Source organism: Podarcis cretensis (assembly GCF_951804945.1).
Source record: "Podarcis cretensis genome assembly, chromosome: 12".
NCBI classification, from domain to species: Eukaryota; Metazoa; Chordata; class Lepidosauria; order Squamata; family Lacertidae; genus Podarcis; species Podarcis cretensis.
The window spans coordinates 4,646,584-4,673,461 of NC_137181.1; the positions used below are offsets into that span (position 1 = coordinate 4,646,584).

Here is a 26,878-nt window from a genome sequence, read left to right on the forward strand (position 1 = left end):
TTGAATTACGGTGCTGGAGGAGACTCTTGAGAGTCCCATGGACTGCAAGAAGATCAAACCTCTCCATTCTGAAGGAAATCAGCCCTGAGGGCTCACTGGAAGATCCTGAAGCTGAGGCTCTAATACTCTGGCCACCTCATGAGAAGAGAAGACTCCCTGGAAAAGACCCTGATGTTGGGAAAGATGGAGGGCACCAGGAGAAGGGGACAACAGAGGACGAGATGGTGGGACAGTGTTCTCAAAGCTGCCAACATGAGTTTGACCAAACTGCGGGAGGCAGTGGAAGACAGGAGTGCCTGGCGTGCTCTGGTCCATGGGGTCACGAAGAGTCGGACACGACTAAACAACAACAGGTTGATGGACATCGCCGCCTCTTGTGGCAGGGAGTTCCGCAGTCTAACTACGTGCTGTGTAAAGAAGGACTTCCTTTTCCCTGTCCTGTAACTTCCAACATTTTTCTTCCTTCGATGCCTGCAAATATGAGAGAGAGAGAAAAAAACCTTTTCTCTGTCCACTGTGGCTGTTCAGTTTATCAACAGGCCCTTGAATCTTAAGCTGTGGAGATTCTTTTGCAAATTAAATGAATAGGGTAGATGGGAAAGAGCCTTCAAAGACATATAATGGTTTGGGGGGGTAGGGGTGTTGGGGAAACAATATTTGGCGTGAGAACAGGGGTGTTTATAGGAACACAGGAATCCCCATGAATTGCAGAAGGGTATTTAAGACAATAGGGACGCGGGTGGCGCTGTGGGTTAAACCACAGAGCCTAGGATTTGCCGATCAGAAGGTCGGCAGTTCGAATCCCCGCATCGGGGTGAGCTCCCGTTGCTGGGTCCCTGCTCCTGCCAACCTAGCATTTTGAAAGCATGTCAAAGTGAAAGTAGATAAATAAGTACCACTCCGGCGGGAAGGTAAACGGCGTTTCCGTGCGCTGCTCTGGTTCGCCAGAAGCGGCTTAGTCATGCTGGTCACATGACCCGGAAGGTGTATGCCGGCTCCCTCGGCCAATAAAGCGAGATGAGAGCCGCTACCCCAGAGTCGGTCACGACTGGAGCTAATGGTCAGGGGTCCCTTTACCTTTATTTAAGACAATGTCCTTCTCACTCTCTTCAAACAATCTAGGAAGCCCAAAACTCCTACAAAGTTAATTTCACCCTGAAGCATTTGGGGTTGAAACAAAGAACCCAAATCAGCTTTCCTCCACACACACCCCACTCCTGCATTCGTTACGTTTTTTGCCATCCCATCTAAAAAAATTCTAAATAACGCCCCCAGCCTGAGCGCCACCACCCCAAAGTTGCAACTTAATAAGACTAGAGAATATTAAGCTATGCAACATTAATTAGCTTCCCCAGGAAGTACTTGGGATAAAGGCAGCTTTTATACGGTCTGACCGCGTAATTACAGGGGCTGCCTGGGAAAAAATGTTAATACCAGACCAGGGGAAATGTGTTTCGCATTAGCCCCGACGTGAAATTTGCTGGAAATAGTGAATGGAGGGACGCACGGCTTTAGCTGCCTCTCTTCTGACGTGAGAACGATCGTCGGTGCTTAATTTGATCCAGGCCTCAGCCTCAGAACTGCACAAATCAGAGTCAGACCATTGGCCCAGAGACCTCAATATTGTCTACACTGGCTGGCAGCAGCTGGCAGGAGGTTTCCCCCAGCCGTACCTGAAGGAGCCAGGGAAGATGGGCCGTCACTGAGTCACAACTTGTGCTATGATCTCTTTCATCGGGTCGACCGGAAGCTTAGGGAGAGCAAAAGCTTTTGAGAGCATCTTGGCTGAGATGGAGGGATGTTTTCGCTGTGGCCGTCAGCATCTAAGAAGATGGAGGAGACGACAGTGTATGTTAATAGGATCTAGGGGTCTTGGTGGACCGCAAGTGGAACATGAGCCCACAGTGTGATGCAGCAGCAAAAAAAGGCTGATGCTATTCTAGGCTGCATCAACAGAAATCTAGCTTCCAGGTCATGGGTAGGCAAACTAAGGCCTGGGGGCCAGATCCGGCCCAACCAGACTTTTAGAAGACATCTGAAGACAGCTCTCTTTAGGGAAGCTTTTAATGTTTAACAGACCACTGTATTTTAATATTTTGTTGGAAGCCACCCAGAGCGGCTGGGGAAACCCAGCCAGATGGGCAGGGTATAAATAATAAATTATTATTATTGTTATAATCGCCTTCTAAATCCGGCCCACGGATGGTCCGGGAATCAGCATGTTTTTACATGAGTGGAATGTGTAATTTTATTCAAAATGCATCTCTGGGTTATTTGTGGGGCATAGGAATTCGTTCATTTGTCCCCCCCCCCCCAAAAAAAAAATATAGTCCGGCCCCTCACAAGGTCTGAGGGGCAGTGGACCGGCCCCCTGCTGAAAAAGTTTGCTGACCCCTGTTCCAGGTCAAGGAAATACCACTCTGTTCTACCTTGGTGAGGACACACCTGCAATACTGGGTACCACAATTTAAGAAGGATGTTGACAAGCTGGAAGGAGTGCAGAGGAAAGTGGCTGATATGATTGAGGGTCGGGAAAGCAAGCCTGATGAGGAACCGTTGAAGGAGCCAGGTATGTTTAGCATGGCAAAAGAGGAGAGTGAAAGCAGATATATGAGAGAGCCATCTTCAAATATCTCAAGGGCTGTCGCACTGGAGAGGGAACAAGCTTGTTTTCTCCTGCTCCGGAGAGTTGAGGACTTGAACGGCTGGCCGGTGGCTGGAGCCAGCTGGGGGCTGGCCAAATGCCCCCGTCTCCCCGGACGCATCCCAACAGCGCCATGGGCATCATGATGGGCGCATCATGGGGCTTGGCAAGCCACCTGGGAGCTCCACAGGGTCGGGCCGATGGAGTGGCAGCTGCTAGTCAACAATGCTGGTGAGTGGGAGGCGCCGAGATGCGCTCCTGAGCGCGTGCAGAGTGCGTTCCCCCTCCAGGTCCGGAGGCAGCTGCAGGACCGGATTGCAGGATATTTATATTTTTCAAAATACACTGGACGCTCAGGTTGCGAACGTGATCCGTGCGGGAAGCACGTTCGCAACCCGCAGCGTTCGCAACCTGCAGTGCCGTGTCTGCGCACGCCCGGGTTGCGATTTGGCACTTCTGCGCATGCGCAAAGTGTGATTTAGCGCTTCTGCGCATGCGCTGAAACCTGGAAGTAACCCGGTCCGGTACTTTTGGGTTCGGTGCGGTGCGCAACCCGAAAAGTCTGTAACCCGAGGTATGACAATATAGTACGGCCCCTCACAAGGTCTGAGGGACAGTGGACCGGCCCCCTGCTGATAACGTTTCTTGACCCCGGCTCTAGTCCTCAGTGAGGCTGTCTCACCCACAGATTCCAAACTGTAGGTGGGGATTCCTCACAATCTCTCTCTTAATTCAAGAATTGTTTTTTAAGCATAAAGCAGCAGCAGGATCTGGATCACCAGAACTGCTTATCTCTTGCCCTTTAGGCCTACAAAACCCCACCATAATTGCCCCTTCCATGATCTCTTTATCTTGGTATCTCGTTCCCCGTGGGGCCATTTTGATAAGAAAAATGGCTCCTAAGGAAAAGGCTCATTTCCTTGTTCAGAACTCAGGTTCCAAAGCAGTGATAAAACCCACAAAAGACATACCCCAGTCTCATAATACGCTGTTTTATCCCAGTTCAGACTATTTGTCCACCAGCGCTGTCTGTGCTGAATGGAGATAGCTCAGTCATCAGATCTTGAGATGCTTAACCTCAGGGTGGTGAATTCGAGTCCCACGTTGGGCAAAAGATTCCTGCTTTACACAGAACTGTTAGAACCCAAAGCTAAGATATTGTCAAGAATGTATAACTAGCTGCTGAAATGGAATACTGAGGATGAAACGGTAAAATCCGCTATGATAAAATGGGCACAAGATATCGGACATGACATTATGTTTGCTGACTGGGAACAGTTATGGACCACAGGTATGAAATTTACGGCATGTAATGCCCTAAGAGAGAATATTATGAAAATGATATACAGGTGGTACATGACTCCAGTCAAGCTTGGAAAAATTTACCATCTGCCTGAAAATAAATGTTGGAAATGTAAAGAGACTGAAGGTACATTCTTTCACCTTTGGTGGATGTGCCCAAGGATTAAGGCTTTCTGGGAGATGATCTACAATGAAATGAAAAAGGTATTTAAATATACCTTCCTGAAGAAACCAGAGGCCTTTCTCCTGGGCATGGTCGGCCAATTGGTGCCAAAGAAGGACAGAACTTTCTTTATGTATGCTACAGCAGCAGCAAGAATACTTATTGCAAAGCACTGGAAGACACAAGAATTACCCACCTTGGAAGAATGGCAGATGCAAGTAATGGACTACATGGAATTGGCGGAAATGACTGGCAGAATCCGAGACCAGGGAGAAGAGTCGGTGGAAGAAGATTGGAAGAAATTTAAAATCTACCTACAGAAACACTGTAAAATTATTGAATGTTAATGACGTTGGGAAAAAAACGAAGTGGTTCTAGCAACAAGGCAAATAAGAATATGTAAGAATGGATTGATATTAGTTGAAAATATGAAATTATAATATGTGAGGATAAATAATTAAGGGTAAATTAAGAGGGTATGGATGGATTTGCTGAACAAATTTTTAACTGGAATACAAAAAAGGGAGGTGTGAGGAAGTCAAGAAAATAAGTTAATGAGTGATATTAGAAAGAGGGATTTTTATTTTTTTCCTTTTTTTCTTTGTATGTTAAACTTTGGTCTTTGTATTTTTCTTTGTGTGTTTTTCGTTTTACTGTTTTGTATCTCCTTTTTTGTTAAAAACTTAATAAATATGCTTTTTTTAAAAAAAGATTCCTGCTTTACAGGGGGTTGGACTAGATGACCCTCGGGGTCCCTTCCAACTCTACGATGACTGGCAGCTGCCCTCCAGGGTCTTGGGCACATAACACACTTACTGATCCTTTTTTCCCAAACTTGGAAACACTGGTTCCGGAAAAAGGGACACTTTGCGTGTGAAAGCAGGTTTTCTGCCACTTAGCTTAGCCCACAATGCGTGGAAAATACTTCTCCAACTGAAGATGTACCGGTATCCTGTGTGAGAGTCTGGAGGCGGTTGGAGGATGGATGGCGGCTAACAGATTGAGGTTGAATCCTGACAAGACAGAAGTACTGTTTTTAGGGGGCAGGAGACAGGCAGGTGTGGGGGACCCCCTGGTCCTGAATGGGGCAACTGTGCCCCTGAAGGACCAGGTGCGCAGCCTGGGAGTCATTTTGGACTCACAGCTGTCCATGGAGGCACAGGTCCATTCTGTGTCCAGGGCAGCTGTCTACCAGCTCCATCTGGTACGCAGGATGAGACCCTACCTGCCCACAGCCTGTCTTGCCAGAGAGGTGCATGCTATGGTTATCTCCCGCTTGGACTACTGCCATGCACTGTAGTGGGGCTACCTTTGAAGGTGACTCAGAAACTGCAATTAATCCAGAATACGGCAGCTAGACTGGTGACTGGGAGCGGCCACCGAGACCATATACTGTAAGACCGGTCTTGAAAGACCTACATTGGCTCCCAGTATGTTTCCGAGCACAATTCAAAGGGTTGGTGCTGACCTTTCAAGCCCTAAACGGCCTCGGCCCAGTATACCTGAAGTAGCGTCTCCACCCCCATCGTTCAGCCCGGACACTGAGGTCCAGCTCCGAGGGTCTTCTGGCTGTTCCCTCATTGCGAGAAGCCAAGTTACAGGGAACCAGGCAGAGGGCCTTCTCGGTGGTGGCACCCGCCGTGTGGAACGCCCTCCCACCAGATGTCAAAGAGAAAAACAACTACCAGACTTTTAGAAGACATCTGAAGGCAGCCCTCTTTAGGGAAGCTTTTAATGTTTAACAGACCACTGTATTTTAATATTTTGTCGGATGCCGCCCAGAGTGGCTGGGGAAACCCAACCAGATGGGCGGGGTATAAATAAATTATTATTATTATTATTATTATTATTATTATTATTATTATGAAGTGTCCCATGCAAAAGGCTAATAAATTCATTATGGTGGACGGCAGCCCATTTCACCTAATGCAGGACTTGTTAGCCTTACACGGACCCTAAGAACTAGGCATTTGGTGCCTCTTCAATAACTTTTTGGGATACCTAATTGGAAGGGACCCAAAGGTCATCTAGCCCAACCCCCTGCAATTGCAGCTCAGGTTGACCTAGCGCAGACGGCGAAACCTCCAGCATGCCTGACCATCAGACACATAGAAGTAAACTCTCTTTACTGCTCAGCAATACGGCCAGCTCTGCCATTAGGCAAAGTGAGGCAACAGCTTCAGGCAGTGCCCTAAATTAGAACTACAATTCCCAGCGCCTTTAAACTACAATTCCCGAGGGAGAGAAATTTCTGCTTTAATTGTACGATGCGCATGCTCAGAGGCAGTTTCTCCTCCGGCCAACCTGCATGCATGCAAAAAGATTATTCCATGCATTGCATGAGACAGGCTGCAGTCCTACACAGGAGAGTTACCTAGGAGTAAGCCCTATTGAACCCACGGGGGCTTACTTCTGAGTAGACGGAGGATTGGATTGTGTTGCCTGCCACGCCATATTGGCACTTCAGAAAATCATAAACGCAACCTATTCTGTCAATTTGATTCGCTCCCCCTTTCTTTTTTCCTTTCTCCTCCTGTGATGAGGCTGCATTTTAATGTTTCAATGTTTTAATGTTGTATTTTAATCTAGTTTTTAAGTTGTATTCATTCAATTTGTTTTTATTGTTAGCCGCCCTGAGCCTTGGCTGGGGAGGGTGGGGTATAAATAAAATGTATTATTATTATTATTATTATTATTATTATTATTATTATTTAGGCATGAAATTATCCTAGTTTAAGAACATTGCACGGGTGGCGCTGTGGGTTAAACCACAGAGCCTAGGGCTTGCCAATCAGAAGGTCGGCGGTTTGAATCCCCGCGACGGGGTGAGCTCCCGTTGCTCGGTCCCTGCTCCTGCCAACCTAGCAGTTCAAAAGCACAGAGTGCAAGTAGATAAATAGGTACCACTCCAGCGGGAAGGTAAACGGCGTTTCCGTGCGCTGCTCTGGTTCACCAGAAGCGGCTTAGTCATGCTGGCCACATGACCCGGAAGCTGTACGCCGGCTCCCTCGGCCAGTAAAGCAAGATGAGTGCCGCAACCCCAGAGTCGGCTACGACTGAACCTAATGGTCAGGGGTCCCTTTACCTTTACCTTTAGGCATAAAATTATCCTAGTTTTAGTACATTGCAAGAGATGAAAATGGCATCCTAGATTATTTCACATCTGTTCCAGGTTCAAAACTCCACGTTTTTACAATCTAAACAGCAGTAAGGAAAATCTGGGACCTGTTCTGTGTTACTTCTGAGAAAAGTTAGCCCCAGAACCCAGACACGCCTGTCTTCAAGCCTTGATTGACCACAGATTTTCACATGAATAATACTTAGAAAGAAAAACCCCACAATTTTAGGGAAAACAGATTTGTACTTGCTGGAGTTAACCCCCTGGAGTCACAAACGCTATTGGGGGCACAAGTCCCATTCACATGAATGGGATTATTCTCGTCTAGCATAGCCCCCATTCACTTCAATGGGACTTTTGTAACGGAACTCGCCTTTCGATTGTGCCCTAAGTTGATGTTTAATAGCCTTTTAAAATCTATTTTCTCAGGGACCCTCCTTCACAAAGTACAGACACAAAGCCAACAAGCAAAATACAGTTTAATGCTTTAAATGCTGTGTGTTTGCTTGTAAATTAACATCAATGGGAGGCAATGTTTGGTTTCCCTTAAATTGTGGGTATTTCCATCCTCCCCCATCACGTTTCACTAAAATTCACATCCCCCCCCCCCGTCTTTTGTACTGCTTAATAAGCGCTTGAGGGAAGATTTAGATCACATCGCCCTCAAAAATTCCAAATATCTTTCCAGAGCCATTTAAGGGAAAACACCCTGAGGCAAAGTCCACAGTCCTATACTCCTATACATCACAGAGGCATGTAGCCCTGAGCAAAAGCAGAGGCAGCTAGCCAGCCTCAAAGAAACACCAGCAGACTTGGCTCCACACGTTCAAGGTCTTGTCTCTGTGGCCTAACACAGCTCTCTGTGTTTGCTAAAAACCTGGCGCTACTAAATGCACCCTTGTCAAAGCTGGAAGATCTTCAGAGAGATCAAGTGGAGTTAATAAAATAACCTCAGTCAACTTTGCTACAGTGGTACCTTGGTTCTCAAACTTAATCCGTTCCGGAAGTCTGTTCCAAAACCAAAGCGTTCCAAAACCAAGACGTGCTTTCCCATAGGAAGTAATGCAAAGCGGATTAATCCGTTCCAGACTTTTAAAAACAACCCCTAAAACAGCATTTTACTATCTAACGAGACCACTGATCCATAAAACGAAAGCAAGAGTCAATGTACTGTACTATAAAATAAATAAGACAGTATTGTAGATGATAAAAATAAATTTTTTCGGACCTGCACTGATAATAGTCATTGTTTGGACGTTTTTTTTTTTTAAATCCATTTCCAAAGTTACACAATCAATCAGTCAGTAGCTGAATTGGGTTCCACACAGTCACAAAAACAAATTAACCGAAAAATCCTCAAAAAGAAAAGGGCAAAATAAATAGCAAAAACAAAAGTGCCAAACTTAAACTGTTCCGAAAGTCCGTTTGACTTCCGAAATGTTCAAAAGCCAAGGTACGGCCTCTGATTGGTGCAAGCGCCCTGGAAACAATAGCCGACAGCCGCATCGGATGTTCGGTTTCCGAAAAACGTTTGAAAACTGGAACATTTACTACCGGGTTTTGGGCGTTTGAGAACCAAGGTACCACTGCAGTTCTAAGAAAAATCCCTCCTTCATCTCTCCTGTTCATCCATTACCGTTTACACTGTAAGCTCCTAGGAAGCAGAGACTTATGTGTCTTTTACCTAACTATGGCACCAAACACATGGGATAAAGAATGGTCATAACTGCATCATTCTTCCCTCATCTCCCTTCTCATTTCCTGCCGGACCAGGCCAGCGGCCCATGTAGTCCAGCACTTGGTTCGAAATTCGCCAGGCGCCTTTTGAACCTGGCTCTCGGCCGAGTAAAGATGCCTGGGAGACAGGATGGTACCTGATGTCTCTTCCATCTGGGTATCCTTGGATGTTTTCAAACCCTAATCCCACATCCTGTAGAATTCCATCGGTTGTATTTGATCTGCACAATCGGAATGGATTTCAGGAACCAAAACCCTTTTTCTGTGCAGCCCGAGCAGGAGCAGGGAACAATGTTATAGTTCATCGTTTCTACCCAAATGCAATTCTGGTTTTAAACGCAGTACAGTGGTACCTTGGGTTAAGTACATAATTTGTTCCGGAGGTCCGTACTTAACCTGAAACTGTTCTTAACTTGAAGCACCACTTTAGCTAATGGGGCCTCCTGCTGCTGCCGCGCCGCCGGAGCACGATTTCTGTTCTTATCCTGAAGCAAAGTTCTTAAGCTGAAGCACTATTTCTGGGTTAGCGGAGTCTGTAACCTGAAGCGTATGTAACCTGAAGCGTATGTAACCCGAGGTACCACTGTATTTTAAAATGGGGTTTCAGAGTTTTTAGGGGTTTTTGAATGACTTATGTAGATTTTTCAATTTCATTGTTCTGTATGGGACAACGACAATAAAGATATTGTATTGTATTGTATCATATCGTTGCTGCTTGTCTTCCCCACCCCAATGCCCTGCTCACAGTTGTGAAGAATATTCTTACATTATGAATGGTCTGTGTCACCATTAAGAAAAAGAGGTCGGAATAGGCCAATATATATGGGGACTGACCCTGGATCAAGCGATTTTTCTTCAAGTTCTCAAAGCTCTTAACCGAGCTCAAGTTTGCAATCTGAACTGAGCCAGATTTTTAACTGAGAATCAATCCCAGTCAGTCCAGCCTTTGAAAAATAAGACTTGAGAACTATCTTGCCCCAAAATGGCAACTGGACCTTCCATTTTGGCAACTGCAAACCTTGGTTTAAGGGGCCATTTGGCACCTAGCTTATATATATGAGTTTGTAACACTGCTGTCAAGAGCCATTACTGCGTGAAATACCGTATTTTTTGCTCCATACGACACACTTTTTTCCTCCTAAAAAGTAAGGGAAAATGTCTGTGCGTCTTATGGAGTAAATGTGTGGTCCCTGGAGCCAAATTGCCCAGGGGCGAAAAGCAGATCCTGCTTTTTATTTTTAGAAAGAGGGAAGGGGGTGTTGGAACAAAGCCGCTGAGCAGCTGATTGGCAAGCGATCGGGAGGGAGATAAGGGACTCTAGCGATAAAGGAGGCTGCCACAGCATGAACCACAAAAATCAAACATCCACTGTTTCGTTCAGAATATTTTTTCCCCTTGTTTTCCTCCTCTAAAAACTAGGTGTGTCTTATGGTCAGGTGCGTCTTATGGAGCGAAAAATACAGTACTATAACCCAACGATGTCCAGCTGGTTGACATGTAGATTCCCTGGAGATTGCGGTCGATCGCAGGATACTTTTTGATCTCGTGATTAAATAAGATGTGGAATGAATGTATCCACCCTCCCCTCCACCCCCCTCAAAAAAAGCTCCACCACTCTGGGTAGGTCACTGCCATTTTTTTAATACAGATTTATATAGATCACTCTGGGTAGGTCACTGCCATTTTTTTAATACAGATTTATATAGATCATAGTCTCCCCATTGTTTTGCCCGGACACTGAGGTCCAGGTCCGAGGGCCTTCTGGCGTTTCCCTCCCTGCGAGAAGTGCAGTTACAGGGAACTAGGCACAGGGCCTTCTCGGTGGTGGCACCCTCCCATCAGATGTCAAGGAAATAAACAACTACCTGACTTTTAGAAGACATCTGAAGGCAGCCCTGTTTAGGGAAGTTTTTAAAAGTTTGATGTTTTATTGTATTTTTAATCTTTGTTGGAAGCCGCCCAGAGTGGCTGGGGAAACCCAGCCAGATGGGTGGGGTACAAATAATAAATGATAATAATAATCTTGTGAGTTGGATGTGCCTGCTATAACCAATTAACCAATAAGTAAGACGAAGGCGAGTCGAAGATACTGGGCAGCTGAAAAGACTCCAGGCTCTTTCCCCAAGATTCTTTGATACTCATACACTTGTACAGACCGATTTAAATCACATATACAGAGAAGAAACGACAGGATTTGCTCCCAAAAAACAATCCTTAGGACTTTAACATGCTATTTAATCCATAGCACAACCCCCTAAATATCACTGCAGAACTAAAGCCCCACGAATGGGCTTTACGGCCAGGTTAAGCGTAAATAAAATTGCAGCCGCGAGTCTCACAATAACCCTGTGAGGTAGGCTACTGCTGTTCCCATTTCACAGCAGGCGAACCAAGTCTGAGCTGCAGCGAGCTGGAAGTCCAAGGTGAAGTTGGGAATTCGAACTCTTGATCTTGTTTCCCCCCTGGCCCTTCCCCTTTTTACCGGGGAATCGTAGAACTGCACAGAATCGTATAAGTGCAGAGTTTTGTGCAATTGTAGACCTTTCTGCCAAGGGCCGAAATTTAGGCTCCTTGCGTTTGCTGTCACTAAAAAGCACCAGGAGCAATCATACCTAGAAATGCATTAACCGCATTGCATACGAAATATTATTATTATTATGCATTAAATTTGCATGCCACCCTTCGTCCGCAGATCTCAGGAAGGTTCACGACGCAAAATCACAACATAAAAACTGCAAAATGCACAGCAAAAACACCCTTCCTGTTTCAACCAGAGGTAAATCTCTGTTCCTTCTCGAACACAGATCCCCACGCAATGCCTGCGAAACAGCCTCATCTATGCAAAAGTGGGGACAGAGAAAAGGAAGGGCCCCTCTTTTACTTCCTATCACCCCCAAAAGCAAAGCTGACTGGGTAATTTAAAGGGCAACTATTTTATATTTTGAGATCTCAAGTAGAGAGTCTGGATTTCCCAGGAAAACTCCCTCTCACCGGCAAGGGGGGATGTTTCCGCTCTCTCTCAGTCTCCTCCAACTGGTGACAAGTCCTTTAGAAGCCAGCAGTTCTGAAGAATTCAAGCAGTTCTGGAGAGCTGAGACCTTATCACCCTTTTTCCAGAGGGTGTGGGGCAGTGAAATTATTTGCCCAAGCTTCAGGGCTGTTGTACTTTGCCCCCCCCCCCTTTTTTTAAATCTTGTGATATCTTTTGAAGAAGGGTGGTATATATATCTACAGTGGTACCTCAGGTTAAGTACTTAATTCATTCCAGAGGTCCGTTCTTAACCCGAAACTGTTCTTAACCTAAAGCACCACTTTAGCTCATGGGGCCTCCTGCTGCTGCCAGAGCACGATTTCTGTTCTCATCCTGAAGCAAAGTTGTTAACCTGAAGCACTATTTCTGGGTTAGCGGAGTCTGTAACCTGAAGCATATGTAACCCGAGGTACCACTGTAATCAGAGTGTTTGCTGTGGGGGAGGAAGGGAAAGGAGAATGTTAGCCGTTTTGAGACTCCTGAAGGGGAGTGAAAGGCGGGATATCAAATCCAAACTCTTCTTCTTCTTAATAAATAATACTAAAACAATACAAAATAACTTGGTGGATGGCAAAACAAAATCTGCACAGTAAGTGCTAGGGAAATGAATGCCACCAATCAGAATTTGTTTTGTTTTTTTCTCATCTGTTTTTAGTCTATTGTTATCCTTTAGCTTTAAATTACTGTTGCTGCTTTTTCTTTTTTAGTGGTTTTTTTTTTTTTGTAAACAGCTTTGAGATTATTTTTTCAACAATCAAGCAGTACATAAATTTTATGCGATTAGAGAGATTAAGCAGTACTCTCGCATTTTAAACACCCAGCCCCAGTTATGGTGGTCAGGAGAGGCGTTTGATGAGCGCTACTCCAGGCTGAGAGCAACGCGCTCTTATTTATGCTCAGAGGCACTCTTTCAGGCCATCCGAAAGAAGCTGCAAGCCTCTTAAATCCAAGTTTGGGCGTGTGCTGGGAAACTAGCGCGCTGCCGCTCCTAAAAACTATTCCTCCAAACTCGTGCACTTTAAACAAACGCCCACAGACACACAAATATATATATATCACAAAAATCACGGACCAACTGCACCAGCCAAATTTAAATACAGATAGGTAGCCGTGTTGGTCTGCCATAGTCAAAACAAAATAAAAAAATTCCTTCCAGTAGCACCTTAAAGACCAACTAAGTTAGTTTTAAACTCATCGTCAAGTCCAATTTTAAACGCCAAATTTAAACTCATCAAGTCCCTGTCCGGACACACCCCAGCCACGCCCTTTCTTGAAGACGGAGATCCTCTAGAAGAGCGCGACTTACTCCTGAGAAAGCGCGCAAGTCTCCGTTCATTTCCTTTGGAGAGATCGACGCGCAACTTTCAAATCCAAGAGGTGGTTGTTTTCCAAGGAGCGAAGGGCGCGCAGAGATCTTCGCCCACCCGCCCCCAAATATCCAAGTTTCCAGTTTCCCGGGTCGAAATGGCACGGAATTAATGGGGGGGGGAATAAGCTCCGAGGGAGGAGGAGAAGAGAGCAGGATCCTAGAATTGCGAAGCGGCAAAGGGGCACCCAAGGATCATCCAGCCCAACCCCCGCTTGCAACAACGCAGGAACCGCGTGGAAGAAGAAAGCTGCGTTAGTAATAGGAAGACAAGGGCAAGACTCACCTGAGCAGGGAGGGATTGGAGTAGCAGAAGAAGGCAGGTAAGGGTGGCTCTGGTCACATTCACGTCCGTTTCACCAGAGACGACTCCTTGGAAATGCATCTTGCTCGCCCCTCAATTATAAAGATTTTTCTTTTTCTTTTTAATGCAAGCTTGGAATGCTTCGGTCCGAATGCACAACCTCTCTTTTCTTGAAGGGTTTTTTTTTTGCCGGGGGGGGATAAATAAACAAATAAATACAGAGCCCCCTCCCGCCCACTACTTAACAGTTACCAACCACCAAGCGCTTCTCGCGGTCCAAAATTTTGGGTAGAGCGCGCGCTCTGCAATCGCAGGGAAACTGGACACACTTTTCTCCCCAAAGAGGAGCACAGATTTGTCCCTTCCTGTCCCTCCTCTTTCTTTCTTTCCTTCCTTCTTTCTTTCTCTCTCTCCCGATTAAAAAAAAAAATGCAACCCAACTGCTAAAACGAAGCGGCCTCTGGGGAGAGCGAGCGCGGAGCTGCGTTTGGCATCTGGGGGGCCCGGAAAGTCGCTCCAGATGTTGCTCCAGAGGCGTCGGCGCGCGCAGGAGGAGCCGAGCCTCTTTCTTCCCCGAGGAGGAAGGGTTTGCAGTTTTGCAAAAAAAAGAGGAGAGAGAAAAGGGCGCAGAGCCGCTCTCTGGATCCCTCGCTGGGCGTTGCGCAGTTTTTTCCTTCCCCGGATCTCTCTGGCACCGTGGAAAAGTTCGCTCGGGGCTGGCGAGGCTGCGAGCGGGTTCCTCTCTGCTTCCTTCCCGGCTCCTGCTGCTGCTTCTTCTTCTTCTTCTTCCTCGCAAGCCCCGCGAAGAAGCAGCTGCTGCAACGGCCGGGGACGCGCCTCTTCCCCAACACGCGCTCCCTGGCGGCTGACTCGCCCGTCTCCTCCCAGAGGTGGGCGCGCCCGGCCTCGCCTCCTTCTCCTCCCTCTCTTCCCCCTCCTGCCTCTCTCTTCCTCCGTCTTTCTCTCCCACCTCCCTAAATTATTATAATTTTTAAAAACCTCAGGAAACATAAGGACAGCACTTCAGGATCAGGGCAATTGCGCTTCTAGTCCAGCATCCATCAAGAACGCAGAGATCCAGGTAGACTAAACAGGAGGTTCCATCAATTTGTGTGTGAAAGCAGCAGTGCTTTACTTTAAAGGTAAAGGTAAAGGTACCCCTGCCCGTACGGGCCAGTCTTGACAGACTCCGGGGTTGTGCGCCCATCTCACTTAAGAGGCCAGGGGCCAGCGCTGTCCGGAGACACTTCCAGGTCACGTGGCCAGCGTGACAAAGCTGCATCTGGCGAGCCAGAGCCGCACACGGAAACGCCGTTTACCTTCCCGCTGGTAAGCGGTCCCTATTTATCTACTTGCACCCGGAGGTGCTTTCGAACTGCTAGGTTGGCAGGCGCTGGGACCGAGCAGCGGGAGCGCACCCCGCCGCAGGGATTCGAACCGCCGACCTTTCGATCGGCAAGTCCTAGGCGCTGAGGCTTTAACCCACAGCGCCACCTGCGTCCCTAGCTGGTGCTTTACTTTACTATAAGCTAAAAAAGCTATAGCTTAGGGCCCAGTGGCGTAGCGTGGGTTGTCAGCACCCGGGGCAAGGCAAGTAATTTGCGCCCCCTAACCTGTGGATTTTAGCACTCGAGTCTCTTCCACTAGATTAGCGTGCCTCCCCCGATGTTGCACCCGGTGCGGCCTGCCCCCCCTGCACCCCCAACGCTACGTCACTGTTAGGGCCCCACTCTCTTGGGGGCCCTCAAAAAAAATAAAGGGGAAAAAAACCCTGGATGCACATTTCCAAAATATAACATTAAAAAAAAATAATAAAACCTACATACAGCAACAGTGTTTTGTGTTGTGTATGGACCTGTTAGGTCCATAAATTATTATTGTTGTTGTTGTTGTTTAGTCATTTAGTTGTGTCTGACTCTTCGTGACCCCATGGACCAGAGCACGCCAGGCACTCCTGCCTTCCACTGCCTCCCGCAGTTTGTTCAGACGGCACAGCAGCAGCAGGAGGCCCCATTAGCTAAAGTGGTGCTTCAGGTTAAGAAAACAGTTTCAGGTTAAAAACGGACCTCCGGAACGAATTAAGTACTTAACCCGAGGTACCACTGTATAGCATGTATTCAAGACAAAAAAGCAGTGACAATTTGTTGTTGACAAAAGACAGCTGGATTAATAATAATAATAATAAAATGTTATTTATACCCTGCCCTCCCCAACCAAGACCGGGTTCAGGGCGGCTGACACCAGGTATAAAAACAATTAGTTGAAATACAACTTAAAAACAAGATTAAAATACAACATTAAAATGCAGCCTCATTTCAGTAGAAACTCAAATCAAAAACTTTATAAAGGCCCCCTTTACCTTCAGTGACTTAGGGCCTCATCAAACCTAAATCTGGCCCTGGAAAACAGGTTTTCTGCCACTGAGCTTAGCCCACAACCGGGAGGGGAGCCGCCAAAGTTGTTGATAATTGAGTACTTTCAATGCTTTTCAGTAATGTTTGTGGGTCTGCCCCCCCCATGCCCATGAGGAAAGCTCAACATCCTGTTCTCTCATTGACCAAATACCCCCAAGCCTAGGAGCCAACTCCGAGGGGCCGAGGGGGGTCTTCGTCGCCCCAATAAAATATTTGAGGGGGGCCACATTTGATGGCCACAATTGATGGGCATTGCCACTCAAATAGTGTGCATTCACCTGGCACCCCTGCCCCCCAAGGACTTAGGAATGCAGGTAAAGGTAAAGGGACCCCTGACCATTAGGTCCAGTCATGGCCGACTCTGGGGTTGCGGCGCTCATCTCGCTTTACTGACCGAGGGAGCCGGCGTACAGCTTCCGGGTCATGTGGCCAGCATGACTAAGCCGTTTCTGGCGAACCAAAGCAGCGCACGGAAACGCTGTTTCCCTTCCCGCCAGAGCGGTACCTATTTATCTACTTGCACTTTGACGTGTTTTCGAACTGCTAGGTTGGCAGGAGCAGGGACCGAGCAACAGGAGCTCACCCCTTCGTGGGGATTCGAACCGCCAACCTTCTGATCGGCAAGTCCTAGGCTCAGTGGTTTAACCCACAGCGCCACTGCCTCTAAACTGGAGGTTCCATCAGAACTTAAGGAAACCACTTGGCAGCCATCACTGCCTCCTGTGGCAGGGAGTTCCATAGGCCCTGCTTGACTTTCTTTTCTCTCTCTCTCATCTTCTGTCCTCTTTCTCCCTGCCCTCCATACACACACACACACACTTTTTATTGAAGTTCAAATCAATATGAAAAAAATAACAGATGTACAAATGCAAAAGTGCGAGGGAGCAGTACAGAATGTCTGGAACAGCAGCTGCCAGCCAGTGCAGGCATTATCAGCCCTAGATGGACCAACTTTCCTAGATGCATTTTAAGACAGATTCCTATGTTTCCATCTACCGCAGAGGTGAGGAACCTCAGGTTTGGAGGGGGGGTTCCCAAATGTGGCCCTCCATAACTATCTCTGTGGCCTTTGGGACTGTCTCCAGGCCACCTCCCTTGCCAGTCGTCCTTCGCACAACCTCCTTGGGTGTTTTTCCTTGTCTGAATATGTCCTTGAACTCTGACAGCACCTCTTGTGTACCTGGACGAAGGAAACAGGGATGTGCGGAGAAACCAGCTTACTGTCCAAAGGTAAGCACATTTGTTGCTGTTCCCGGTTTTACTTCTGGACCCCAGAAGAAAAATGCAGCCCTCGGACTGATGTGGGTTCCCTGTCCATCTATTAGGAGCAGGGCCTTTCCTGTGGTGGCCCCCAGTAGGATTTTATTTAAATTTATTAACGTAGAAATGTGTTCTTCACTGTGCGAGGCAATAGTAGCAGCAGTGAAGATTACTGGGTTAATGTAAAGCGCTCTTAATCTCAGGGTTGTGGGTTTGAGCCCCACGTTGGGCAAAAGCAGTGCTTTTTTCTGGGGGGTATGCATACCCCAAAACATTTTGTAAATCTAAGTTTGGCCTCATTGAGAGGCAGTGTTTCAATATGAGCAGGAAAATGAGAGTACCCCTAAACCAGACATCCCCAAACTCTGCCCTCTAGCTGTTTTGGGACTACAACTCCCATCATCCCTAGCTAACAGGACCAGCGGTCAGGGATGATGGGAATTGTAGTCCCAAAACATCTGGGGGGCCATGTTTGGGGGTGCCTGCCCTAAACATTTTTTAAAGAAAAAAGTCTCTTCCAACTCTGCAAATCTGAGGGTGAAAGAGGAGAGTGCAAAATATGGTTTGAAGCTCAACATTAAAAAAACGAAGATCACGGCCACTGGTCCCATCACCTCCTGGCAAATAGAAGGGGAAGAAATGGAGGCAGTGAGAGATTTTACTTTATTGGGCTCCATGATTACTGCAGATGGTGACAGCAGCCACAAAATTAAAAGATGCCTGCTTCTTGGGAGAAAAGCAATGACTAACCTAGACAGCATCTTAAAAAACAGAGACATCACCTTGCCAACAAAGGTCCGTATAGTTAAAGCTATGGTTTCCCCAGAAGTAATGTATGGAAGTGAGAGCTGGACCATAAAGAAGGCTGATTGCCGAAGAATGGGTGTTTTTGAATTCTGGTGCTGGAGGAGACTCTTGACAGTCCCATGGACTGCAAGAAGATCAAACCTCTCCATTCTCAAGGAAATCAGCCCTGAGTACTCAGATTGTGAAGCTGAGGCTCTAATACTTTGGCCACCTCATGAGAAGAGAAGACTCCCTGGAAAAGACCCTGATGTTGGGGAAGATGGAGGGCACAAGGAGAAGGGGATGACAGAGGACGAGATGGTGGGACAGTGTTCTGGAAGCTACCAGCATGAGTTTGAGCAAACTGCGGGAGGCAGTGGAAGACAGGAGTGCCTGGCGTGCTCTGGTCCAGGGGGTCACGAAGAGTCGGACACGACTAAACAACAACAACAAAGAAAGCCAAAAACATCAGGAGCCGAATTTGCCTCTCTTCTGCTAGATTTATGATTCTGTGTTTTAAATCTCTTTGAAGATGGCGCAGTTATTAAGAGGTGTTAACAAATTAGAGCGATGGCTGCTTTCCAAAGACAGTGTGTGTATGTGTGTGTGTGTGTGTATTTGTGTTTGTGCGCCACTTGCAGCACAATCTGCCTACTCCTAAGTAAACCTCACCAAGCTCTATGGCAGGGGTCAGCAAACTTTTTCAGCAGGGAGCCGGTCCACTGTCCCTCAGACCTTGTGGGGGGCCGGACTATATTTTTTGGGGAAATATGAATGAATTCCTATGCCCCACAAATAACCCAGAGATGCACTTTAAATAAAAGGACACATTCTACTCATGTAAAAACACAGATTCCCGGACCATCTGCGGGCTGGATTGAGAAGGGGTGTAAGATAAAAGGGGAAAAATATTTATTTTCATTCTTATCATTATTATTATTTTTTTGCGTGTGTGTGCTTTGTATGGAATATTTGGCAGGAGATAAAACGGTAAATAACAAATAACAAACAAAATATTGATGTATGTAATTTTTATTTCTCAATTTTATTTTGTGGTAGTACAGTGGTACCTCAGGTTAAGTACTTAATTTGTTCCGGAGGTCCGTTCTTAACCTGAAACTATTCTTAACCTGAACCACCACTTTAGCTAATGGGGCCTCTCGCTGCTGCTGCGCCGCCAGAGCACGATTTCTGTTCTCATCCTGAAGCAAAGTTCTTAACCTGAAGCACTATTTCTGGGTTAGCGGAGTCTGTAACCTGAAGTGTTTGTAACCTGAAGCGTTTGTAACCTGAAGCGTATGTAACCCGAGGTACCACTGCATGGTTGTAATGTTTTTTTGTAACATAAAATCATTCATTAAAATTATTTTTTAAAAAAAGACAGGAGGCGATTGGGCCGGATCTGGCCCCCGGGCCTTAGGTTGCCTATCCCTGCTCTATGGGGCCTGATTCTCAGGACAGGCCTAGGCAAGTCTACTCAGAAGCAACCTCCCTTGAGAAGGGATAGGATTGCAGCCTTTCCATGTCATCCGATAATGGTCTACTCAGAAGTATATCCGACTGAGTTCAATGGGGCTTGCTCCTAAGTAAGTCAGTATCGGAGCGCAGCCTTACAGTGCAATCAAATCATAGAAATGTAGGGATGGAAGGGGTACCCTGCGGTCATCTATTCCAACCCCCTGGGATGGAGAAACAAGTGAGTCAGTCCTATTGAATCCAGAGGGACTTAACTCCCAGGTAAGTGGGGTTTTTCAAGAGCAGGCATTTCAAGCCTGCAACCCAATATACCTGCTTTCCTGGGAGTAAGGCCCTCTGAATCAGTGAGACTGACTTCTGAATGTTGTAGACAGTTCGGCGCCTCTAGGGCACCTTCCATTTTCCCAACCAGGGAGATTTTAATCGCAGCCGGTATTTGTATTGGGTTTGAAATTGCTGCTTGCTTTTTATTGCTGATGTGCTGATGTTTTTTATTTTCGGCGTTGTTGTTTTTTAATTGCTAATCGCTTCGAGGCATCTCCGTGGGAAAGCGATTCATCACTTAAGCAAGCCAATAATAAGGGGAGTCGAGGACGGCGCTTTGTTTCTCGCTCTGTGCTTGGCCACGAAGACATTCTTTTCTTTAAAAAAAATTAATAATCTTACTCCTCTTTCCCTGGAGGCGCACAAAACAGTTTGCAAAATTAAAACGCAGCAGCGCTGAATAATCTCTGAAACCGTGGCGGGTCTGAGACCACAGCAAGAGAGCAAACTCAAAGATTTTATTACGGGCAGAATAAAATCACAAGCTTGACAGTGCTTTGTGGCAGAAATAAAAGTTTCCAATGGATGTCTTGAAATTTAAAGGGGCGTGGGGTGGGGGCGGGAAGTGAAGTGATTATAATATTATTCCTTGCGTTTTTATACCGTGTTCCCTCTAAAGAGCTCAGAGTGAGGCCCATGTATTCCTGAATTTATCTTCTAACTTTTCGTCCAAGGAATATGTGGTTCACCCCCCCTCCTCAGTTAATAATAATAATAAAAATAATAATAATTTTGTTATGTACTGAAGTTCTCACCCTGGGCCAGCAGGGGGATACTGTAGATAGTTATGCAAATAAGGGATCGAAAGTGACGTTCAGTGATTGGTTAGTTTTAGAAAATTGCTACAGTTACGTTGTTCTGGAGCTCTATATAAGCAGGGTGACTGAACCCTTCAGTTCAGTTCTGGCCTGTGAATAAACAAGAGCTGTTTGAAGAATCGCTGTGTCGTCTGGTATGTTCACCCACAACTTAACAAATTTTATTTATACCCTGCTGCCCTTCCCGGTTCAAAAACAGGACTCAGGGCGGCTAACAACAAATTTAAAACACTTAATTGTAAAAGCAGCAAAAAAGTACAGTATAAAAACATATATAACAATAAAAATAAATAATAATCTCTACAACGACCCCGCGAGGGAGGTTAAGAGGCTGTCACTGGCCCCAAGGTTGTCCAGGGAGCTTCAGGACCGAGTGGAGATTTGAACCCTGATCTCCTAGTATGACACTCTAACCACTACACCACACTTCCCTCCTAGAGTCCGTCTGCGATGGGGCGGCTCTATCAATTAAGTACGTCAATAAATAAATGTCACCTGAAATGTTTTCTTTTCTTTTTTTAAAAAATATTTTATTAAATTTTAGAAAAGACAACAAACATAAGAAAAAACAAGAACAAATACACAAAAATACAAAATTATAAAATACATAAGAAAAAAGAGAAAATAGTTTCAAAAAAGAAAAGAAAAAACACATTTTAAGAAAAAAAGAAGAAAGAACACAAAAATCCCTCTTTTTACTTCTCATCTTTGATTCACTTATTTTCTTGACTTCCGCACATCTCCCTTTTTTGTATCCCTGTTGAAAATTAATTCAGCAAATTCATATCCAATTTATTTGTCTAATTATCCATCCAATCTTATTTTTAACCTCGTTGCTAGAACCCTTTCAGTTCATTTCAATGCCATTAACATTAAAAAATTTTACAATATTTCTGTAAGTAAATTTTAAATTTCTTCCAATCTTCTTCCACCGACTCTTCTCCCTGGTCTCGGATTCTGCCAGTCATTTCCACCATCTCCATATATTCTATTACTTGCATCTGCCATTCTTCCAGAGTGGGTAGGTCTTGCGTTTTCCAATGCTTTGCGATGAGTATTCTTGCTGCTGCTGTTGCGTACATAAAAAAATTCTATCCTTCTTTAACACCAATTGGCCGACTATGCCCAGGAGAAAGGCCTCTGGTTTCTTAGGGAAAGTGTACTTGAGTACCTTTTTTAGTTCATTATATATCGTCTCCCAGAAAGCCTTAATCCTTGGGCACGTCCACCAAAGGTGAAGGAATGTACCTTCTGTTTCTTTACATTTCCAACATTTGTTATCGGGCAAATGATATATTTTTGCAAGCTTGACTGGGGTCATGTACCACCTATACATCATTTTCATAATGTTCTCTCTTAGGGCATTACATGCCGTAAATTTAATCCCGGTGGTCCACAACTTCTCCCAGTCAGCAAACATAATGTTATATCCTATATCTTGTGCCCATTTTATCATAGCAGATTTTACCGTTTCTTCCTCAGTGTTCCATTTCAACAGCAAATTATACATTCTTGATAATATCTTAGCATTGGGTTATAACAATTCTGTCTCTAACTTTGATTTTTCCACCTGGAAACCCACTTTTTTATCCTGGTTATAGGCCTCTCTTATTTGAAAATAATGTAGCCAGTCTCGCACCTTATCTTTAAGCTTCTCATAACTCTGCATTTTCAATTTGTCACCTTCCTGTTCCAAAAGTCACCTGAAATGTTTTCCTTGAAGCTTGAAATTTGTTTTACTCGGGATGGTTTTATGTGATGTTTTAATGTGCTGTAAACCTCTTTTCGTCCCCACTCCCCTTTAAATTATAAACTGGTACAGAAATGAAACTGACAACAACAACTCTCACTGGGGGGAAATGGCATGTTAGACGCCTCGTTGCAGTGACCGTAACGATACAATACAATACGATAATCTTTATTGTCATTGTCCCATAGGTAAAGGTAAAGGGACCCCTGACCGTTAGGTCCAGTCGCAGACGACTCTGGGGTTGCGGCACTCATCTCCCTTTACTGGCTGGGGGAGCTGGTGTACAGCTTCCGGGTCGTGTGGCCAGCAGGACTAAGCCGCTTCTGGCGAACCAGAGCAACGCACGGAAACGCCGCTTACCTTCCCGCCGGAGTGGTACCTATTTATCTACTTTCACTTTGACATGCTTTCAAAATGCTAGGTTGGCAGGAGCAGGGACCGAGCAACGGGAGCTCACCCCGACGCGGGGATTCGAACTGCCGACCTTCTGATCGGCAAATCCTAGCCTCTGTGGTTTTACCCACAGCGCCACCCGCGTCCCTCATTGTCCCATACAGAGCAACAAAACTGAAAAAAATCTACATCAGACATTCAGAAACCAACAAGCCTGCTATCCCAGCTATCCCAGCCTGGTTAACCCCCTAAAAACTCTGATACCCCATAATCAAATACAATATATTATTAAATACAATATATTCCCATAGAGAGTATACACCTAGGTTTAAGGTCCCGTTTGGCGATGAACTTGTATATATTCAAGTTTCTAACACTGCTGGGAATCGAAAGTGCGGAGAGTGGACTCAGGTCCAGGAAACTCCAAAAATAAATGCGTTAACCTTGGCTCATGGCGGATAGCTCAGTCCAGAGAGCATGAGACTCTTAACCCCAGGGTCGTGGGTTCGAGCTCCATGTTGGGCAAAAGATTCCTGCATTGTAGCGGGTTGGACTAGATGACCTTGGGGAACCCCTTCCAATTTTACAGTTCTATAATTCTACACTGTTGTGTTGAGGTTCTGCTTTCGGGTATCCCATAAGGGGCATCTAGTTGGCCGCTGCAAGAACAGGATGTTGGTGGGATGGATCTCATTTTGGCCAGATCCTGTTGCAAGAGCTCTCCTTGCGTATTGATTGCCGATCTTTCCTGGAACTGTATAGTTTAGGCGCTCAGCGACATGAATATTGCTGCTGCTTCTTCTTCTTCTGCTTCTTCTTCTTCTTCTTCTTCTTCTTCTTCTTCTTCTTCTTCTTCTTCTTCTTTCTTCTTTGGCAATCCCTCATAGCCAAGTAAGATTGTCTTCCATAAACACGGTTTTAATAATGAGTCCGTAAGTGACTGTGGAGGCTGTTTACCTTCCCGCCGGAGCAGTACCTATTTATCTACTTGCACTTTGTGGTTCCTTCGAACTGCTAGGTTGGCAGGAGCAGGGACCGACCGAGCAACGGGAGCTTACCCCGTCACGGGGATTCAAACCGCCGACCTTCTGATCGGCAAGTCCTAGGCTCTGTGGCTCTGTGGTTTAACCCACAGCGCCACCCGCATCCTATGATTATGGTTAGGCCGTCCCAATTCCCAATGGAGAAATGTTGCATTTTGGCAAGCCAGGTGAAGGACCTCTCCACAAAGTGGGAGGAACTGATGGCAGAGATCAGCGGATATCTCCCCTTGCCCTTTGCGATGAATGGGAGTGCAGCAGTGGCTCAGCGCAGCTCCATTCATTTCAATGGCACTTGTGAAAAGCGGTTGGTGCTGACCTTTAAAGCCCTAAACAGCCTCGGGTCCAGTATACCTGAAGGAGTGTCTCCACCCCAATCGTTCTGCCCGGACACTGAGGTCCAGCTCTGAGGGTCTTTTGGCGGTTCCCTCCCTGCGAGAAGCCAAGTTACAGGGAACCAGGCAGAGGGCCTTCTCAGTGGTGGCACCTGCCCTGTGGAAGACCCTCCCACCAGATGTCAAAGAGGAAAATAACTACCAAACTTTTAGAAGACACCTGAAGGCAGCCCTCTTTAGGGAAGCTTTTAATGTTTAACAGACTATTGTATTTTAATACTTTGTTGGAAGCCGCCCAGAGTGGCTGGGGAAACCCAGCCAGATGGGCGGGGTATAAATAATAAATTATTATTAATAATATTAATATTAATAATTTTTTCTTCTTGAAAAGAACACAATTTCCTGTATCATAAAGGGAAGAACCTTTGCTTAGAAACAGTGAAAAAGGAACTAATTCTTCTCAGTTGTGGAAAAAAGGTCACCCGGAAATGAAAAGTTGGAATCACCGTAATAATAATAATAATAATAATATATTATTTATACCCTGCCCATCTGGGTGCGTTTCCCCAGCCACTCTGGGCAGCACCCAACAGAATATTAAAAACATCAAACATTAAAAACTTCCCTATTATTATTATTATTAGTAGTAGTAGTAGTATTTTCCCAAAAAACCCGATAGCACGCCATATACAATTTTGGCGGACGTCTCCCCCCCAAAAAAACCCCTCTTTTTCTGTTGCCAATGCCATCTTCCCACCCCAAACCCCACCCCCACCCCTTTCAACATTATCTCTACATTCATAAAACCATAAAAATGGTTATTGACTCTGCATCCCGCTGTCTCTTTTGTCAGGATGTATGTATGTAGACAAGGCCCTTCCTCGACTGGGGGAAGGGGCGGGGGGGGGATTCCAGAGATCAAGGGACGGAAAAGAAAGACCTATTAGGTCAGCCCCCTGGGGCCAGGGCAAGTTTATGTCCTCCTCTCTCCCTTTCCCCCCCCTCCCCCTTCTCCTCCATACCCCCCATACCCCCTCCTTGCAATAAACCCAAGCAGTGGGGGTGTCCCATTCTCCTTTCTGGTTTTAATTGTTTTAAACTGTGGGCTCTGGGCTTCTCAGCCTCCATCAAAGTTAGCCTCTCTGAAATCAATAACAACTGGGCTAGGGGTGTTAGGAAAAGTGAGAGGATGGCAATCCTGTCTCCCCACTCAGGTGAGTGTTTGAGGACAGAGACATTCGCAGGGAAACCAAAATGCTTGTTGATGAAGCTATTGAACTATATACCAACCTTACTGTGTGTGCTTGTGAAACATGGACCACTTATAAACACCACCTCCAGCTCCTCAAAAGATTCCATCAATGGGGTCTCCGAAAATTTTTACACGTCACTTGGGAAGACGCGGGTGGCGCTGTGGGTTAAACCACAGTGCCTAGGACTTGCCGATCAGAAGGTCGGCGGTTCGAATCCTCGCGACAGGGTGAGCGCCCGTTGCTCGGTCCCTGCTCCTGCCCACCTAGCAGTTCGAAAGCACGTCAAAGTGCAAGTAGATGGCGGGAAGGTAAACAGTGTTTCCGTGCGTTGCTCTGGTTCGCCAGAAGCGGCTTAATCATGCTCGTTGCATGACCCGGAAGCTGTACGCCGGCTCCCTTGGCCAGTAAAGCGAGATGAGCGCCGCAACCCCAGAGTCAGCCACGACTGGACCTAATGGTCAGGGGTCCCTTTACCTTTACCTTATACCATAATCATACAGTGGTACCTCGGTTTACGATCCAGAATTGGCCTCCATAGTCACTTTCCCTAGCACCTCATCTGCTTCCCACTTAACTTGACTTCACATTAAACCCCAGAGTCACAAAAATGTTCGCTGCGATTCCTGTAGGAATCCCCCGCTGTAGGGGGTTGAACCCGATGAGACTCTGGGTGCCTTCCAACTTTGCAGCGCTATGATCCTATGAAACAATTTGCAGCAACACTATGAATCTATCTCTAATCGCCTTTGCAACTTCCTCACAAAGCCACCTGTTTCACTCAAGAAAAAGAATTGTGCTGTTTCTACCAAGGTATTCCGTCTGTGTGTCAACAAAGATTTCAGAAATCTCTCTTGGATCACTGTATTAGGGCAGATTAGCAGACAGGGGAATATGTCTTCTGCCTGATATTGGCCACAAGTACAGAATCTGCCTTTGTAAGTGAGCTTGTTATAGCCACCATCCAGGACTGCATTTCACAGAAACATAGAATTGTACAGTGTAAAGGGACCTCAACGGTCATCTAGACCAACCCCCGGCCATGAAGGAGGGATCTCAACCAAAGTATCCATGACAGTTGGCCATCCAGCCTCCGGGATTTCTTCAGGAAGCACACATGCATTTAGTAAAATAAAAAAAGGTAAAGGTACCCCTGCCCGTACGGGCCAGTCTTGACAGACTCTGGGGTTGTGCGCCCATCTCACTTAAGAGGCCAGGGGCCAGCGCTGTCCGGAGACACTTCCGGGTCACGTGGCCAGCGTGACATCGCTGCTCTGGCGAGCCAGAGCCGCACACGGAAACGCCGTTTACCTTCCCGCTGGTAAGCGGTCCCTATTTATCTACTTGCACCCGGAGGTGCTTTCGAA

General features: G+C 46.2%; 2 protein-coding genes across 3 annotated transcripts in view; both read right to left on the bottom strand.

The window, feature by feature from the left end:
* The window catches only part of LOC307199212 (tumor necrosis factor receptor superfamily member 16-like), a 54,842-nt gene extending 40,331 nt beyond the window's left edge, over positions 1–14,511 (bottom strand). Inside the window, exon 1 of the mRNA XM_079946964.1 lies at positions 13,648–14,511. Coding sequence (XP_079803090.1) covers positions 13,648–13,746 — 99 coding nt within the window. The 5' untranslated portion in view covers positions 13,747–14,511. The remainder of the gene's footprint in view (positions 1–13,647) is intronic.
* Positions 10,327–26,878, bottom strand: part of LOC307199231 (D-serine dehydratase-like) — a 62,191-nt gene continuing 45,639 nt past the window's right edge. The window contains exon 8 of one of the 2 annotated variants that reach the window (XM_079946998.1): positions 10,327–10,429. The gene's annotated coding sequence lies outside the window, so the exon portion shown is untranslated. The remainder of the gene's footprint in view (positions 10,430–26,878) is intronic. The other variant, XM_079946997.1, reaches the window with a different exon arrangement.